This window comes from Myotis myotis, unplaced genomic scaffold (genome assembly GCF_014108235.1).
Source record: "Myotis myotis isolate mMyoMyo1 unplaced genomic scaffold, mMyoMyo1.p scaffold_m19_p_18, whole genome shotgun sequence".
NCBI lineage: Eukaryota > Metazoa > Chordata > Mammalia > Chiroptera > Vespertilionidae > Myotis > Myotis myotis.
Genome location: NW_023416322.1, coordinates 22,603,573 through 22,620,033, shown reverse-complemented (window position 1 = coordinate 22,620,033; position 16,461 = coordinate 22,603,573). Strand labels below are relative to the sequence as shown.

The 16,461-nt window shown below is 43.7% G+C and overlaps 1 protein-coding gene across 1 annotated transcript in view; it reads left to right on the top strand.

Moving 5' to 3' along the window:
* The window catches only part of BRINP2 (BMP/retinoic acid inducible neural specific 2), an 88,332-nt gene that overhangs the window by 63,520 nt on the left and 8,351 nt on the right, over nt 1–16,461 (top strand). The window contains exons 3-6 of the mRNA XM_036344808.1: nt 4,576–4,766; nt 5,806–6,014; nt 12,704–12,809; nt 15,336–15,572. Of these exons, the coding sequence (XP_036200701.1) occupies nt 4,576–4,766; nt 5,806–6,014; nt 12,704–12,809; nt 15,336–15,572 (743 nt within the window). The remainder of the gene's footprint in view (nt 1–4,575; nt 4,767–5,805; nt 6,015–12,703; nt 12,810–15,335; nt 15,573–16,461) is intronic.

Here is a 16,461-nt window from a genome sequence, read left to right as displayed (position 1 = left end):
TTGTTAGAAGATAGTAAACATTTAAAAAGAATTAGAATGCAGTAAAATACACTTAACCTAATTACACAAGGGAAAATAGGGTTGTAGAAACAGCAGTCTGGTATTGACCTGGGACTTAATCTTAGCTCTGCCACTTACTGGGTGATGTGCAAGTTGCTTTCTTAACTCTCTGGGTCTCATTGTCTATTGTCACGATCATCACAGTTGTTGTCAATAGCACTGGGGAAGGGTCTGGACACTAACTTTTTGTTCTGATTCTAGTACCAACTGGTTATATTGCTTTCCAGTGGTTCTCAATCTTCTGGCCCTTTAAATAAGTTCCTCATGTTGTGACCCAACCATAAAATTATTTTCGTTGCTACTTCATAACTGTAATGTTGCTACTGTTATGAATCGTAATGTAAATATCTGAAATGCAGGATGGTCTTAGGTGACCCCTGTGAAAGGGTCGTTCGACCACCAAAGGGGTCACGACCCACAGGTTGAGAACCGCTGCTTTAGACAAACCACTTCCCTCTCTGTTTCATGGTTTTCTCATAACATAAGGCAGTGATGGCGAACCTATGACACGCGTGTCAGAGGTGATATGCGAACTCATTCTTTTGGTTGATTTTTCTTTGTTAAATGGCATTTAAGTATATAAAATAAATATCAAAAATATAAATCTGTGTTTTACTATGGTTGCAAATATCAAAAAATTTCTATATGTGACACGGCACCAGAGTTAAGTTAGGGTTTTTTAAAATGCTGACAGGCTGAGCTCAAAAGGTTCGCCATCACTCACATAAGGGGATTATAATAGACCTTCCCAACCCTATGCATGCTGGCGCTGGAGGTGCTGAAGACGGGTTACAGATAGGTTGATGCCCTCAGCCCCTGAGGCAGCTGTGCAAAATCTGGGGTAGCAGGACTAACTCCCTGTGCTGGTCTCCTCAGGGCTGAGCAGCCTTGTTCATTTTTTTTCCCAAACAAAACAAAAACAAACCTTAGCTTTTAGTTTTATTGATCTATTTTGCTGACTTTTTAGTCTCCATGTCTTTCATTTCTACTCTGATCTTTGTTATTTCCTTCCTACTACTAACTTTGGGCTTAGTTTATTCTTTTCTAGTTTTTTAAAGTAAGGTTGCTTTTTTAAGATCTTCATTTTTTCATAATATATGCATATATTGCTAGAAACTTTCCTCTTAGGACTACTTTTGCTGCATCCCATAGTTTTTATATTTGTGTTTTCATTTTCATTTGTCTCATCATTCATATATATATACATAATTTCTCCTCTGATCCATTGTTTGTTCAGGAGCATATTGTTTAATCTCCATGTATTTGTACATTTTCCAGTTTTCTTATTGTAATTTATTTCTAATTTCATAGCATATGGTCATAAAAGATGCATGATGAGATTTCAATCTTCTTAAATTTATCAAGATTTGTTTTATGGCCTAACATATGATCTATCCTGGAGAATGTTCCATGCGCACTTGAGAAGAATGCATATTTTGCTGCTGTTGGGTGGAATGCTCTGTAGGTATCTGTTAAGTCCATCTAGTACAATGTTTCTTTGTTAATTTTCTGTCTTAATGATCTGTCCATTATTGAAGATGGGGTATTGCTGTCCCCTTCTATTGTTATATTGCTGCCTATTTCTCCCTTTAGATCTGTTAATATTTGCTATATATATTTAGTGGCTCCTATGTTGAGTGCATACATATTTATAAAAATTATATCTCCTCAATGAATTGATATATTTATCATTATAAAATGACCTTCTTTGTCTCGTTACAATCGTTGGTTTTAAATCTATTTTGTCTGGTGTAAGTATAGTTTCCCTAGCGTGTGTGTGTGTGTCCATTTGCATGGACTATCTTTTTCCATTCTTTCTCTTTCAATATATATAGCCTTAAAGCTGAAGTGAGTTTCCTGTAGGCAGTTTGTAATTGGGTTTTATTTTTGTTTCATTAAAACATTAAGCTGCTCTATGTCTTTTTATTGGCCATCCAGCCATTTAGAAATGAGATCAAGCAACTGTTCTTCACATGGTAGTGGGATTTGGGATTAAAAAAAACACTTTTGACAAGTACCCTGTACTTTATTATTAAAATTTAGCATTTTATGCACAAAAGGCATAAATAATAATATATTATTATGGACTTGCCTTGCTTAAGTAGAGCCACACAGCAGGAATTTTAAAAGACTTTGTTGGAACTGTGAATTATTAGTCATCCCTTTTCTTTTGTTTCCCTGGTAATGTTTGGCCTGTGCCCCTCCTCTCTGTCTTTGTCTCTAGATTTAGATTTGGGGACTCCATAGCCTCAAATGGGGCATGGTTTTTTATTTGTTTATTTTGAATTATTTTATTCTTTTGCACCCCTATTATTTGTACTTCATGGGTATGGGGGAAGGTATGACCAAGGCTTAGCACTGTCATGAGGAGAAGAGTTGGGATGGATGATAAGATTGAGAAGATGCTACATTTTGTTGTTCCCTAAGGCAGTGGAGCTGGTCCTTACTCGTGTAATTTCAGAGGTACGGAAAACTCCTTTCTTACTAATGGATATGATCCTTTACATTTCATCCCAGGACAAAGATCCCCCTTGGAAATCTTGGTCCCCTTTCAAATATGAACAATTCAGTGTGGGGCAAAGCATGAAGATTAAAATTCTAGATGGCACTGGAAAGGAACTTTACCATCTTCTAGAATAGGGCTTTTCATAATGTGGGTCCTCTGAGTTCCTTTCAGGATGTCCATGTTGACATTTACACCAAAGATCCAAAAACAATCTGGCATCTAGTTTGAATAAAGGCAGTTCTATCAAATCACATCAGTAGTTGTGTATTCTTAATCATTATATACTTGCATCTATCCATACACACATGCACATGTATGCTCGTTTTATGTAAGAATGTCCTTGAAGCAGTAAAACTTATTAATTTCACTGGATTTTGACCATGAGTATATGTCTTTTTAATCTTCTATATGATAAAATAGGAGGTGCACATAAAGCATGTCTGAGGATACTAAAGAATGATGGTTGATGGTTGTCTCAGGAAAAAGTACTTTTGTGATTCAGTTGTGAGCTGAACTTGCCACTTTTTTCATGGAACTAATTTTTTCTTGACAACCAACGGACAAAATATGGTTATTCAGACTTCAGTGTTTGGCAGACATTTTCTTTTAAAAAAAATGCAGGAAGCCTGCTTCTTTAAGAAAAACAACTGACAGTATTTATTACCAATGATAAAATTTAAGCTTTCAAACAAAAAAATAGAATTTTGGAGAACTCCTATTTGTCACCATGAGCTTGACAGCTTTCCAATATTTGAAGACTTTTCTGATGAGATTGGTGGTAATATTAATGAATATAATGTTTTGATATTATATAATGAAAAGTGTCAAAATGTGGAAGATCTGAATAACTCAGTGTTCCCATATTTTCCGGATGACTAATGCATGATGTTACAAAATAAGAAGGATAGAAAGATCTACTCAAAGAACAATGTGTAACATTGGATTTTAATGTAACAGAGGAGGAGTTCATTGATATGGGTTGAGATTGCACACTGGAACTAACCGTTAAGAAACCATGTTTGTTGAGTTTAGTATGGCCCCATAGAACAATATCTACAACTATCCTAACAGATGAGTGCAGAAGCAAATTTGACTATGCAAAATAAGAAGGATAGAAAGATCTACTCAAAGAACAATGTGTAACATTGGATTTTAATGTAACAGAGGAGGAGTTCATTGATATGGGTTGAGATTGCACACTGGAACTAACCGTTAAGAAACCATGTTTGTTGAGTTTAGTATGGCCCCATAGAACAATATCTACAACTATCCTAACAGATGAGTGCAGAAGCAAATTTGACTATGCAGTCCTCACCTGCTCAGCTAGACAGTGAAGAGATCTGCAAAATGCAGTGATGCCTCTTTTCCTGCTGAATTAGTTTTGTTTCAGAACATACAGTTATTGTCATAAAAATGTGTTATTTATGTGATATGTAATATAAAATACATAATTATTTTTCTCAGTTTTTATTTCGAAAATGGCAATTATCAATAGATGTAAGCCACATAAATATGGAGGATTCAATCAATTTGAAGAGTGTGAAGGGGTCCTGAGACCAAAACGTTTGAGAACTGTTGTTCTACACCAACATCTGACTTTACAAAGAGGTAACTGAGGCTATAACAGGTGATGTTATCCACCCACATGGGGCCAACTGTGACTAGACCCTATCTCTGAAAACCACTATTTGCATTGCTTGTTTCCCTTACTACACTACTACCATGACGACCTTCACATGAACGAGGTGGTCAGCTACGCTCCAGTGAGAAAGGTTTGGAAAGTAAGTTATGATGGAGGTCAGCTGAGAAAGCCTTTCTCACAGCCCGGGGAATGAGAGGCCAGGGGAGGCCAAAGGGCCTCCTTCAGGCAGTGGGTGCATCCATCTGGAGCTGTGGGCTGAGAGCAGATGAGCAGGTTCCAGGGGAGGAAGAACATGACCTACTGCGGACTGCGTGCCTCTTTTCCAGAATACAATGAGCTTTTCCTTATCCCTTGACCTTTCCTCCAGGGAGTTTGCCCGTTGGAAAGTGAACAACTTGGCTCTGGAAAGGAGGGACTTCTTCAGTTTGCCATTGCCTCTTGCCCCAGAGTTTATCCGGAACATCCGCCTCCTGGGAAGGAGACCCAACCTGCAACAGGTTACCGAAAACCTGATCAAAAAGTACGGCACCCATTTCCTACTTTCTGCCACCCTTGGAGGTAAGCAACACCGTGATCCTGCGTGAATTGTTGCCAGGTTGTTGAAAATAGCTTTAAAGCCCACTGAGTATAGCTTCCATACTAGTAGTCTTCCTGCATCTTTAGTTTTTCCTGGCCTATTATTGCCTGAGAATTGTCTCCTTTCTGGTGCCTTTGAGAACAGTATAGCTTCTTAATATCCAAATTCACTCCAGAACATTGCTGTTACCTTCTCAGCATTTTCCTGAGGAGGAGGATGGGATAAAGAGTTTGGGGGACACACAGACTCCCATCAAGACCTTGCCAGCAGTGGGTGCTCTCAGTTTCCTTTTGACTGAGCCAATCAACCCTGAAGCTTCTCCACATCCCTACATTTGCTGTGGCTACAGTTGCCAGGCCCATGGGCAAAGAGGGAAATGTCTATTGAATCCCTGCCCCCTGCTTCCTCTTTATATAGACGAGTAACCAGACACACCAATTCTAATAATTCTGAGCTGGATGGAGGTTAGAGGCAGAGTTCTCTCTGTTCCGGCAGAAGAAAACAGGATTTATTATAACATTTAGCTCACTGTCTGACGGACAAAAAAAGAGCTCTCTGAGGGGTCAGGCCAGCTGCCGCATGTGGTAGGTGTTGAGTGTTTGAGTGGAAAGGGCCCTTTAAACTTCTAGGCTTCTGTCCTTTAGGAGGGAGCATACATATCCATGGCAACTTCTCATAAACAACTTAAGAGGAAGAATTTTCTGTCCTCCAAGGAGGTGGATGCCTGAGATAGAGATCAAAAGAGGATGTTAAATGGATAAGCTGGATGACAAGGGGGAGCTCTGGGGAGACATACGGAACTAAGGAAAGGAAGGAGGACCTCTCAGGTGTGATGCCTGCTGTCCTATGACACAGTCTGCTGAGATTTTTCTAAATATGATAAGGGACGGGGAAGAGGCCGTCCACAGAAGTACTGGGCTCCTTCTTAGCTATGTCTATTCTGGCCAAACATTTCATTCTTAATGGTAGGGGAGGAGGGAGCAGAAGGCCTCATCAATGAACCCATGTTGTTTGCTATAGGAGAAGAGTCCCTGACCATTTTTGTGGACAAGCGGAAACTGAGCCGAAAGACAGAAGCAGCAGGAAGTGCCCCTACAGTTGGGGGCAGTGGGAACAGCTCCGCCGTGTCCCTGGAGACCCTGCATCAGCTGGCAGCCTCCTACTTCATCGACAGAGAGAGTACCCTGAGGCGGCTGCACCATATCCAGATAGCCACAGGGGCCATCAAGGTAAAGGTCTGAGAGGCACTGGGGAGGCGAGAGTCTTAACCAACTCCAAGTCGGCCAGGCCTGACCGATTGAGGGGGAAGGAAGTTTTCTTATAGAAGCAGAGTCAAGCCTAAACATGGTCCAGGTCTTCATTCTGCAGCAAACAGTCATGTAGATCTGCTCTGAAGCTGACTCCAGCCGAGGGACTATATATAGACAAAGGGAGACAAGGTCCCTGCTCCCCCAAGGTTACATTGTAGTAGGGGATAGAGATTATAAATAATTAAATATCAGCAAAGTAATTTCAGATAATTATGAAATTAGAAGAGTCATAAGGTACAGATTTTTCTGGGGTGAGAGAAGGGAGCAGATAATATTCACCAGATTGGTCAGGGGAGGACACCTTTGGTCTCTATATGGAGATCTGAATGAAAAGAAACCAGCTGTATGTAGATCTGAGGGAAGAGTGTTCAGGCAGAGGGAACAGTAAGTGCTGAGGCCCTGAGGCAGGAATCAGCTCGGTGCTTTGGTGGAACACAGAGAAGAGTACTGTGACTACAGTGAGATGAACAAGAAAGGTGCTGGTACAAGATGAGGTTCAGAAGTAGGTTGGAGCCAGATTACATGGCCATGATAGAGAACTTCAAAGTACAATGGAAGACAACCAGAGAGTTTGGAGCAGAGGAGCAATATGACCATACATGTTTGGAAAAGATCAATATTATTGTAACTTTAGTAACTATAACCTCCATCCCACTATCTCTACTTACATCTAGCAGAGTTTGAGGAAAGTTCATATTGTTTTAGAGAAGAGAAGACTAGTGAGAATACTTGAGAATACTGGATTTTTAGAATTCAAAATATAAAATTAGGGTGGCAAATAAGGGTCAGTCTCATCTTATATCCTGCCTTTATCCTACCCAAAATTCATAAGGAAGTCCTGTTTTATTTATTTATCATTCAATAAATATTTTGAACACCTCCTATGTGTCAGTCACTCTTCTGGATACTGAGAATCCAAGAGTGAACAAAACATATTAAGTCCATGATCTCATGAAGCATAAATTCTAGTAGTGGAGACATAATTAAATAAATATGCCATGTCAAGTGGGATTATTGATATGAAGAAATGAAACCAGGGAAAAGAGGGTAATGGAGACCTAGTGCTTTAGGGATTATCTGTCTAGAGCAGCTGTTCTCAACCTGTGGGTCGCGACCCCTTTGGTGGTCGAATGACCCTTTCACAGGGGTCGCCTAAGACCATCCTGCATATCAGATATTTACATTACGATTCATAACAGTAGCAACATTACAGTTATGAAATAGCAACAAAAATAATTTTATGGTTGGGTCACAACATGAGGAACTGTATTTAAAGGGCCAGAAGGTTGAGAAGCACTGGTCTAGATGAATGTTATTTAAGCAGACATTTGAATGAGGTGATGGAGTAAGCCACATGGGCATCTTGAGAGAGAGCATTCTAGATGGAGGGAAGAGCAAATGCAATTGCCCTAAAGTGGGAGTGTTCTCGGTGGAACACCATATGAGGTGGAGTCAAAGAGGGGGTGAAGTGGGAAATGGCATAAGTGATTGTAGGCACAAGATCATGAGCATTACTTATTAGCGACTGTTGCAGTGGTCGAGGTGAGAAATCATGGTAGCTTGCTCGGACACAGCTGGCTATAAGTAAGCAGTGAGAAGTTGGCAGATTTAGAATGTATTTTGAAGACAGAGCCTACAGGACTACTCATGAATTGGAAGAAAGGAATCCAGATTAACAGCAAGATTTTTGGCCTGAGCAACTGGATGAACAGCGATTCCATTTGCTAAGAAAGGATCACCCTGGGGGAGGTGCAGATCTGAAAGGAGTGAATCAAGAGTTTGGTTTTCAACATATCGAACTTGACATTTCTATTAGACATCCAAGTAGAGATGTTCCAAAAACAGGCTTCCAAGGATGGTGGTCCCTTTTGATTATCCAGCATGTTCCTCTGAGAGCAAGGTGGACCCGGATCAGCACACACCTCTACTATTGGGCGTGGCACATTATGCTACAGCTGTTTACATGCCCATCTCGTCTCCCACACCCATCACGACAAGATGGCTTAGAGTAGTGGGACTGCGGAGTGCACACAGTTCTGGGTCCCTTCACAGTATCTGGCACAGTAAGGCCAATCAAATGCTCAATAGGTGACAGTGGGCTGCATGGTTTAGTGAGAAACAAACTTACTCAAGTGAGATTTGGGATTGGGTTTCAGCCTAGATGCTTCCTATCTTTATGACCTTGAGGAGTCACTGAGCTCCTTGATATGGAGCTCAATCGTTTACCAACGATTTGACTTACCTAGACCCAGGCTTATATTCAGTTGCGATGGCTACATAGTTACTAAAATATTAAAACACTTCCATCCTGGCTGATAAACGGTCTTCACCACACCGCCCTGTGTGCCACCCTAACCATCTCACCCTTCCCTGGACCCTCCAGATTCCCCCCTGGTAGTAACCAAAGGGCTAATGCACCTCAGGAGGCTTCCAGAACCCTACTTTGGCATACCCTGTCCTTCCTGCCACAAATATTGTGAATATAATCCTTGACTCTCGGCTGGAGTGACACCAAATGATATAGTTCACATGAAAACACTTTGTAAACTATAAAGGGCTGACTACATATCCATCCTGCCCATAAGTGTCAGGATCGGATCAGAGGCATGAAGGAGGGGAGGGGGCATGTTCTTCAGTTGCAACTCACCCTCTATTTAATCAAAGGCTGAGGAAGGACTTGGTGCGGGGTGGCTCAAGATGCTCCGGAGCCCACACAAAGTTCAGGTGGATCCCGAGATGGCAAAAGGAAGTGGTTCTCACAAAGCATCCCAGGAGGGCTTTGTACAAATTGCTCACAGCAGCAGCCTTCGATTCAGTTTGCAGATCTTTTTGGCACACTTGGCGTTGGCCCTGCTCTCCCAAGCAGCCCCACTGCTCACAATTAGAAGCCCATTTTACTCACTCTCAGCTCGGCAGGTGTCCTATCTGGTAGGACAAGAGCAGCCGGAAGTGAAGGGCAAGGGGAGGAGAGTAGGCGGCTAGAATGGTATATATAAAAAACTGGATGTGCTAATGAACCTGAGATCCATCAGGGCGTTCTGATGGCAGGCTGGTCTCTGTCAACAGACCAATTAGCACACAATTATTTCCCCTTTCTGAAAGCTTATCTGAGACACTCTGAACGTGTGCGCCTGAGTGAACTGCATTTTCCATTACCTCTGTGGGCCCTCTTTATAATCTGCCCGAGCTGCCTGCCTCTTCTACAGAGAGAGGCACAGGGCTCTCTGGACCAACTCTGCAGACTCTGGGACTCCATCACTGGGGGGAGGGGGCCTTAGGCCATCCTGCTTATTAAGTCCATGCTTAGGCACTGTCTGCAAGAGCACCCTCTCCAGTGCCCTTTCTCCTCCTCCTTACTTGTCTAGGGAGGACAGAGGTGACTCAGAGCAGAATAGCAGTGGGAAGAGCAGTGACTTTGGGATCTAGTAAAATCATAGTGAACCTTCCTCCCTCTTGGAGAGCAGGCCTGATCATTCCCTCTAACAAGAAATGAGCTTGGGGATCATGGTCATTGTCACTTCCTCATTCCTATCCTTGTGCCACAATTAATAAAGTGAAGCTACTCACACTCGCTCAGTGAATTACCTAGCTGATTGTCCTCTGTGGAAATTACCTTTGTTAATAGCAAAGAGAAGGTCAGAAAGACAATCCGAGGCAGCCCAGAATGCTAACAGGATGGTGGGAAGGCAGATGGATGGGTGGTAGGGAGGAAGGCTTACTGGTGGGACTAAGGACAGGAAGGTGGCTGTTCTAGGTTTTCCTCCTTGGGAGTCATCCTGTTCCTACATAAAGTGTGTAGCTCCCTCTCTGCCTAGACCTGATGCTGGTGAATGGACCAGCTTAGCGGTGGGTGGATAGAAAATCCAGTGCAGAACTATGTGACAGTGTGATGCCAGCTTGCCTGGAGTTGGGGAGGGGTAGGTCTTCCAAATACCACACCCACCATCTTACCCAGCCCTTCAACCCAAGCCATTCCATTGGGGGCAGGCTTCTCCAGAACAGGTGAGCTAGTCCTTAGCCATGGCTCTTCTTACAGGGATTTTCATACCATATGGATAAAGAAAATTTCACTTGATATAAGGCAATGTTCAGCCTTCCAGTTCAGTCTGGCAACTCACCACTCACTCACTCACTCACTCACTCACTCACCCAATGCAGCCCTTAGTGCCCACCTATTGAGGGACACAGGCCCATGTATAACAGCCAGAACTTGGGGATTATGGAAACATGTTTCCACTTGTCTATGCGTTCTTGTGGCAGTGATTGGGGCTTATACTCTGTGAGTTCTGATCGCTCCTTGAATATTTGTTAAATGAAAAAAATAAGTAAATGAATAATTAAGTTGGATGAATCCTAGCCCAGCAGGTGACTAGCTGTGTTACCTTGAATAAGTCATTTAAGCTCACTGGCCTGGGCTTCCTAATTTATAATATAAGGGTCCTCCAATCTCAAGGCTATACAGTTTGTTTTGCCTCAGGTTCACATTCGGAGAAGAAGGCAAATCACTAAAAGATGCTGTTTAAAGTAATTGTTTTTAACATTGATGCCATCTAAAGGGGTTTAACTCTATTTTCTGCAGTCTGTTGACATGCCCTCACAGGAGACACAAGGGCACCAAACTGGAGTCTGGAGACTCAAGGGTTAAAATCCTGTTTGGGCTACTCAACAGTGTGGAACCTTGGGGTCCTCCTTTGGAGAGTGACAGTACTGAGATTTATCTCAGAGAGTTACTGTGAAGGTGAAAAAGAATGATATTGGAAGATGAACTTGGAAAACTGTTGTTCCTACCTTGTCTGGTCTTGTGTCCCATTCATGTACTGTGTATATCCTTGCCCCTTGGTCTTTGGACCAACTCTGCAGACTCTGGGACTGAGGTACCTCCTTTTCTCTCAGTTCCCTCCCCATTCCATCCCACCCCTACTCATCCTTCAAGACCAATGTCTGGCTCTGGCTCACCTTCTTCATAAAGCCTTCCTTGACTACTTTAAGTTACAAATATCTCTCCTGTCTCTCATCCCACTGTATTTCAAGTCATTATCATACCAGCTTTCACTTGATTACTCTGATATATATATATGTATTAAGCCTAAGTATGCTAAATTCCCTTTAAGCATGTTGCTTATACTTTGGTATTCACACGGTAACCAGAAGAGAGCTAGAAATATACACTTTGAACCCATATGTATTACATCATGTTGCCCCTTCTTTTTCTCAGAGTACCTTTCCCTCACTTCTCTTCCTGTCCACTTTCTACTTATCTTTAAGGACCAACTCGGTTGGTTTCTTCTCTGCTACTTCTTCCCTTGTTTTCTCTTTGTTTAAAACTATACTTCCCTCAGTAGCCATGACATACTGCTTCTGCTAGACTTGAATGTGTAGCAGTCAGTTGTATATATACCTAACCCCCACTACAGGTATAGATGAGGACTTGGAGGAGGGTAGTTGATTGTAATCTCCTGGACAATACAGTATATAATGTGTATATCTTTGTGCTCACCCTCTCTTCCCCTTAAAGCCTGAAACCTATCACTCATAAATTCTCTAATTTACTGAGTACCTGCTATGTGCCAGGCACTGTGTTAACAGCTGCTGACAATATGAACTTACTTTGTGGAGCCTTTGGTGTGTGGAGGACCCAGACATTATGAAATATTCACAGCAAAGGATGGAATAGGGTGGCCTGCCTGCCTGCTGCTGAGCAGAGGTGCCCAGAGCTCGGAGAGGGGGTGAGAGGTATCAGGGCAGACTTCGTGGAAGAACTTTGGGAAAGGCACACTATGAATATTTGATGAACTGCATGGAATTGAAATGGTGGCTGCTCAATAAATACTAGTTCATTGGTTGATTGATTGTGGGAAAAGCCTTCAGAGATTCTGAGAAGAAAGGGCCTCAGGTCCCCATCGTTCTTATTACATAATTATTTCAGTGCATTTAAAGCTCCTCATTTTTCATCTTATACTTTAAACATCAGGGAAAAACTGATAGGCCAACTTTATAATATTTTAAAATGGCTCTGATGTTTTGGAATATTACATGGCTATAAGACTTTATGTATATTTAATATACTTAGTAAAATATGCAGTAAGCCCATGGCTGATTTTCTCTAAGGACTTCTCAGTGCCGAGGTGGGACTTAAATGTTTAATACTAATAATAATACTCATAACTCATATTTCTCTAGTACTTTTCATCTTAGGGATCCGTGAAGCCTGTCAGCACCACAGTGATTGGCTGCATTTGGGCTCACCAGCAGGCTGACGGCATCCACATCTGGTCTCCTGTCTCCCTCCAGGGAGGGGAGGGTCCAGCTTAAAGATCCAGCTTCCTCTGCCTATATTGAATTTTCTCTTCCCCGACACAAATTCTTTCTGGCTCCCTCTGACAGACTGCCTCTGTGTAGAACTGTTGCTTCCAACCATGCCCCACAGATAGTCACTATCTTAGGACAAAGAAGAAGAGTGGTGTTATGCTCTGGGGGTGGGGGAACACATGCCATTCCTTTGGCTAGTCAGGACAGGACACAGAGCCTGAGATGGATGACTGGAGAGAGAAGGGCAAAGGGAGTCTCCCCTTGTTATGTAAACCCACGCTCTGCCCTTCCTGCTCTAGGTCACGGAGACCAGGACCGGCCCTCTGGGCTGCAGCAACTACGACAATCTGGACTCAGTCAGCTCAGTCCTGGTGCAAAGTCCGGAGAACAGAGTGCAGTTACTCGGTAAGCTGCACAGGGATGGTGTTCACACTCCTCACACCTGGTAAAAGGTGTGGATCCCGAGGGAGCAGGGAAAAGTCCTGCCGGCCCTGCCCATTTGCTCACCCCCTTTTAAGACAAGAATGACCGAGAGTTCTGGGATTGGTAGTTAACAACTTTCCATCATTCATTTGAGAAAACTTCTGACATGATTTGCCCCACACCCAAGACCAATGCTTATACCACTCAACACCCCGAATCCAAAAATGCTGTCACTGTCCTACAGCAACAACGCATCCATCTTTATATGCCTTGACCTCATTCAGCAATCTCCTTTCTTGTCCAAAGAAGCCTCTGCTTTGTCCTGAGAACACACTGGAAACAGCTGGCCTTTGCAGAATGGTTATGGGGCCACCATCTCTAGCTCAATTAAGAACTATACAAACCGTGGGACCACTGGTTACCCTGAAAGTAGTGCCCTGCTTTCTGTTATTAGTCAGTGATCTTCCATGGGAGATCAAAGCTAGGAGGAAAGTGTGAGAGGAATGGGATCCTCAACTGAAGACAGAGCAGCAAGCAGGAAAACGGGAACGCCAGAGGAAAGGGAACTCCACTAGGTCAGGAGGCTGGAGATGGGCGGCATCACTCCTGCTGTCTGCCCCGTAGGCACGCAAACTGAGTCAGAGCTGTTTGCTAGTGGGAAAAGTTCATTTTTCTTAAGGCCTAACTGAATTGGACTCTGCTTAAGATATTATTGTCTCTGTATTATAAAATCAATAGCCCTCACCCAGGATCTACGATTACAAATTCCAGGCAACCTAAGCTGGATGCAACCCATAAATGCTTTAGGAATCAAGGAATAAATGATAAAGAGGAGTAAAAGACTCCTTAGCTGGCACCTAAGGCAGTTAGCATCCCTCTTCTCCTACATCCCTGGGTGGGCTGGGCTGGTGTCTGGAAATTAGCAACGAGGGAAGTTCAGAATGTCTGGTGGTTCATTTGGAATAGTTTATGCCATTTAATTTTATAGCCCATCACTCATGCAGACATTGCTCCGGGCACTTATTTTATAGCAGTGGGAAATGTTATGGTGAGGCAGAGGGAGGTGATAGGAGAGGTGAAAGGAATGGACTTGCAGAGGGGTGGGTGTTGAGAGCACGCCTATGGACAGGGAGTGTGGGGAGGGCAGTTCTAAGGCCCCTACAGGCACAACATCAAGGAAGGAAAATTCGGGAGCAGTCCAGAATGGGAGGGAGGCCTTAGACAAAAACACCAAACATCCACTGCAGCTGCAATTCTAACATATTTTGAATTGCTGAGACTGGGATATATACTTTGGGCTCTCTGATTGCCTGCCAAGGACAAGGTCAGGGGTGTGAAAATAAAGAGCTGGCAGACATTTGAGAAAAGGGGTGCATCATATACATAAGTCCCCATGTCCCTCACGCTCCTGACACAGGATCTCACAGTGTCCCTAGCAGGGGAGCCTCCGGCAGGTCTGACCTTGAACAAGCTCAGGCTGTGTCCCAAGGCATGCCTGTCCCTCACTCATCCCTTGATATGCTTCCAACAGCCACTCAGTGTGGCTTGAAACCAACTAGGGGTATCTTCTGCTACAACTGGTAAATGAATACCCACCACAGATGGGTGGGGAAACTGAAGTGTCAGTGGATTACAGCCAAGATCAGAGGATGCTAATTAGAAGAGAGCTGAGAGCCATTTGCATGTATCCAGGCCTGACTGATCTTGGGTATTTACCACCATCCTATTTTTGAATCTCCTCAGGAGTTAAATTACATTGAGATGGGGCAGCCAGTCCTGGTGGGACAAGGGCAGCGTCTGACACCAAGCAGACTTTACTAGTACTGTGATTTGGGCTGGTCACCGTGGTCACTGGGCTTGGATTTCCTCACCTCTAAGAGGCTTAGTATGACCACAACTGTTACTTGCAATTGTATATGTAAAGTACTTGGGGTAGTGCCTGGCCACTATATACCCAGAATACCTGTCCCTGCCTCCTAACCAGGGCAACCTCTTCCATCCTTGGGACTGGGGTGGGAGGCCCAGAAGGATCAGCATTCAGTAACATCTTAGGATGCCTGCCGCTAATCTCAGTGAAGCTAGAAACAAGATGGTTATCAGAGACAAAGCAAAAAGCCCATCAAGGCTTGATTCCTCCCCCATGAGAGCCGTAAGCTCTTCTTTTATCTGAAACATCTTCCTGTTTCCATCCTAGAAATGCTGATGGGTAGCCAATAAGCCCGTTCATATGATGTGCACGCTCTCAATTTGGCTGATATAAGGGGTTCAACTAAGCCTTGGGCTTTGATGATCCTCATTTGCATTTTCAGATCCTCCCCCATCTGTCACTGGGGCAGCAGCAACCCTCTCTCCCAACCAGCTCAGCAGGATCAGGCCCTGGGGTGACCGTTCTTGGGCCCAGGATGCACAAGGAAGCAGAACCCTAGCTGGGCCTCCTGCAGCCTGGGGTGAGGGAAACTGAGCCCCCCTGGTTCTGCCTGGCAATTTCCTGACATGTCCTTTCCCTAGGCCTGCAGGTGCTACTGCCTGAGTACCTGCGTGAGCGCTTTGTGGCTGCAGCGCTGAGCTACATTACATGCAGCTCTGAGGGCGAGCTCATTTGCAAGGAGAATGACTGCTGGTGCCAGTGCAGCCCTACCTTCCCTGAGTGCAACTGTCCTGATGCGGACATCCAGGCCATGGAGGACAGCCTGCTGCAGATCCAGGACTCCTGGGCCACTCACAACCGGCAGTTTGAGGAGTCAGGTGAGCAGTCACCAGTCCCAGGTGTCCTTCCTGTTAATGGGAGGGGGATGTAAGGTGTGGGGCAAGATCATGGGAACTCAACTTGGATCCTGGCTCAGCCACCTCAAGCAGATTCTATCACCACTCTGAGTCTCAAGTCATTTCTGTCTCTTCTATATGCAAATGGGCATACTACGTACCAAAGAGATGTGTTTGAAGGACTTAGTAAGCTAATGAAATATAAGGGAGGCATAGGCTCTGTTTTGTATGCTATAGGTTCCATGGTGCCTAGAACAGTGCCTGCGCATAAGGTGCACAATAAATGGTTGCTGAATGAGTAAAGTGAATAGAAAAGTTCTAGGAGACCCAGACATGCTAGGTATAACTAATACCAATGTAACCTTGAGACCTAGATTCTGAAGGACTTGGTTTTGCATCCTTGCTCTGTGTTACAGTCTGTGTACCCCAAAATTCATGTTGAAAATCTAATGCACTCAGTGATGGTATTAGGAGGTGGGACTTTGGGGAATGATTAGGTCATGAATGGGATTAGTGCCCTTATAAAGGAGACCCAGAGAGATTTCTAACTTTTTCCACCATGTGAGGACACAGTGAGAAGTCAGCCATCTGCAGCCCTAAAGAGGGTTTCACTAGAACCTGGCCATACTGCAACCCCAATCTCGGACTTCCAGCATCTAGAACTGTGAGAAATAAGTTTCAATGGTTTATAAATCACCTAGTCTGTGGTATTTTGTTGTAGCAGCCCAAACAGACTAATGCACTCTGTTGCTGTCCAGCTTTATGACCTTATATTGGCCACACGGCTTCTCAATGCCTCGGTTTCCTCATCTGTTAGACAGAAAGTGATAATGACAGTTGGATAGAAGGCTTACAAGGGATAATTGAGATA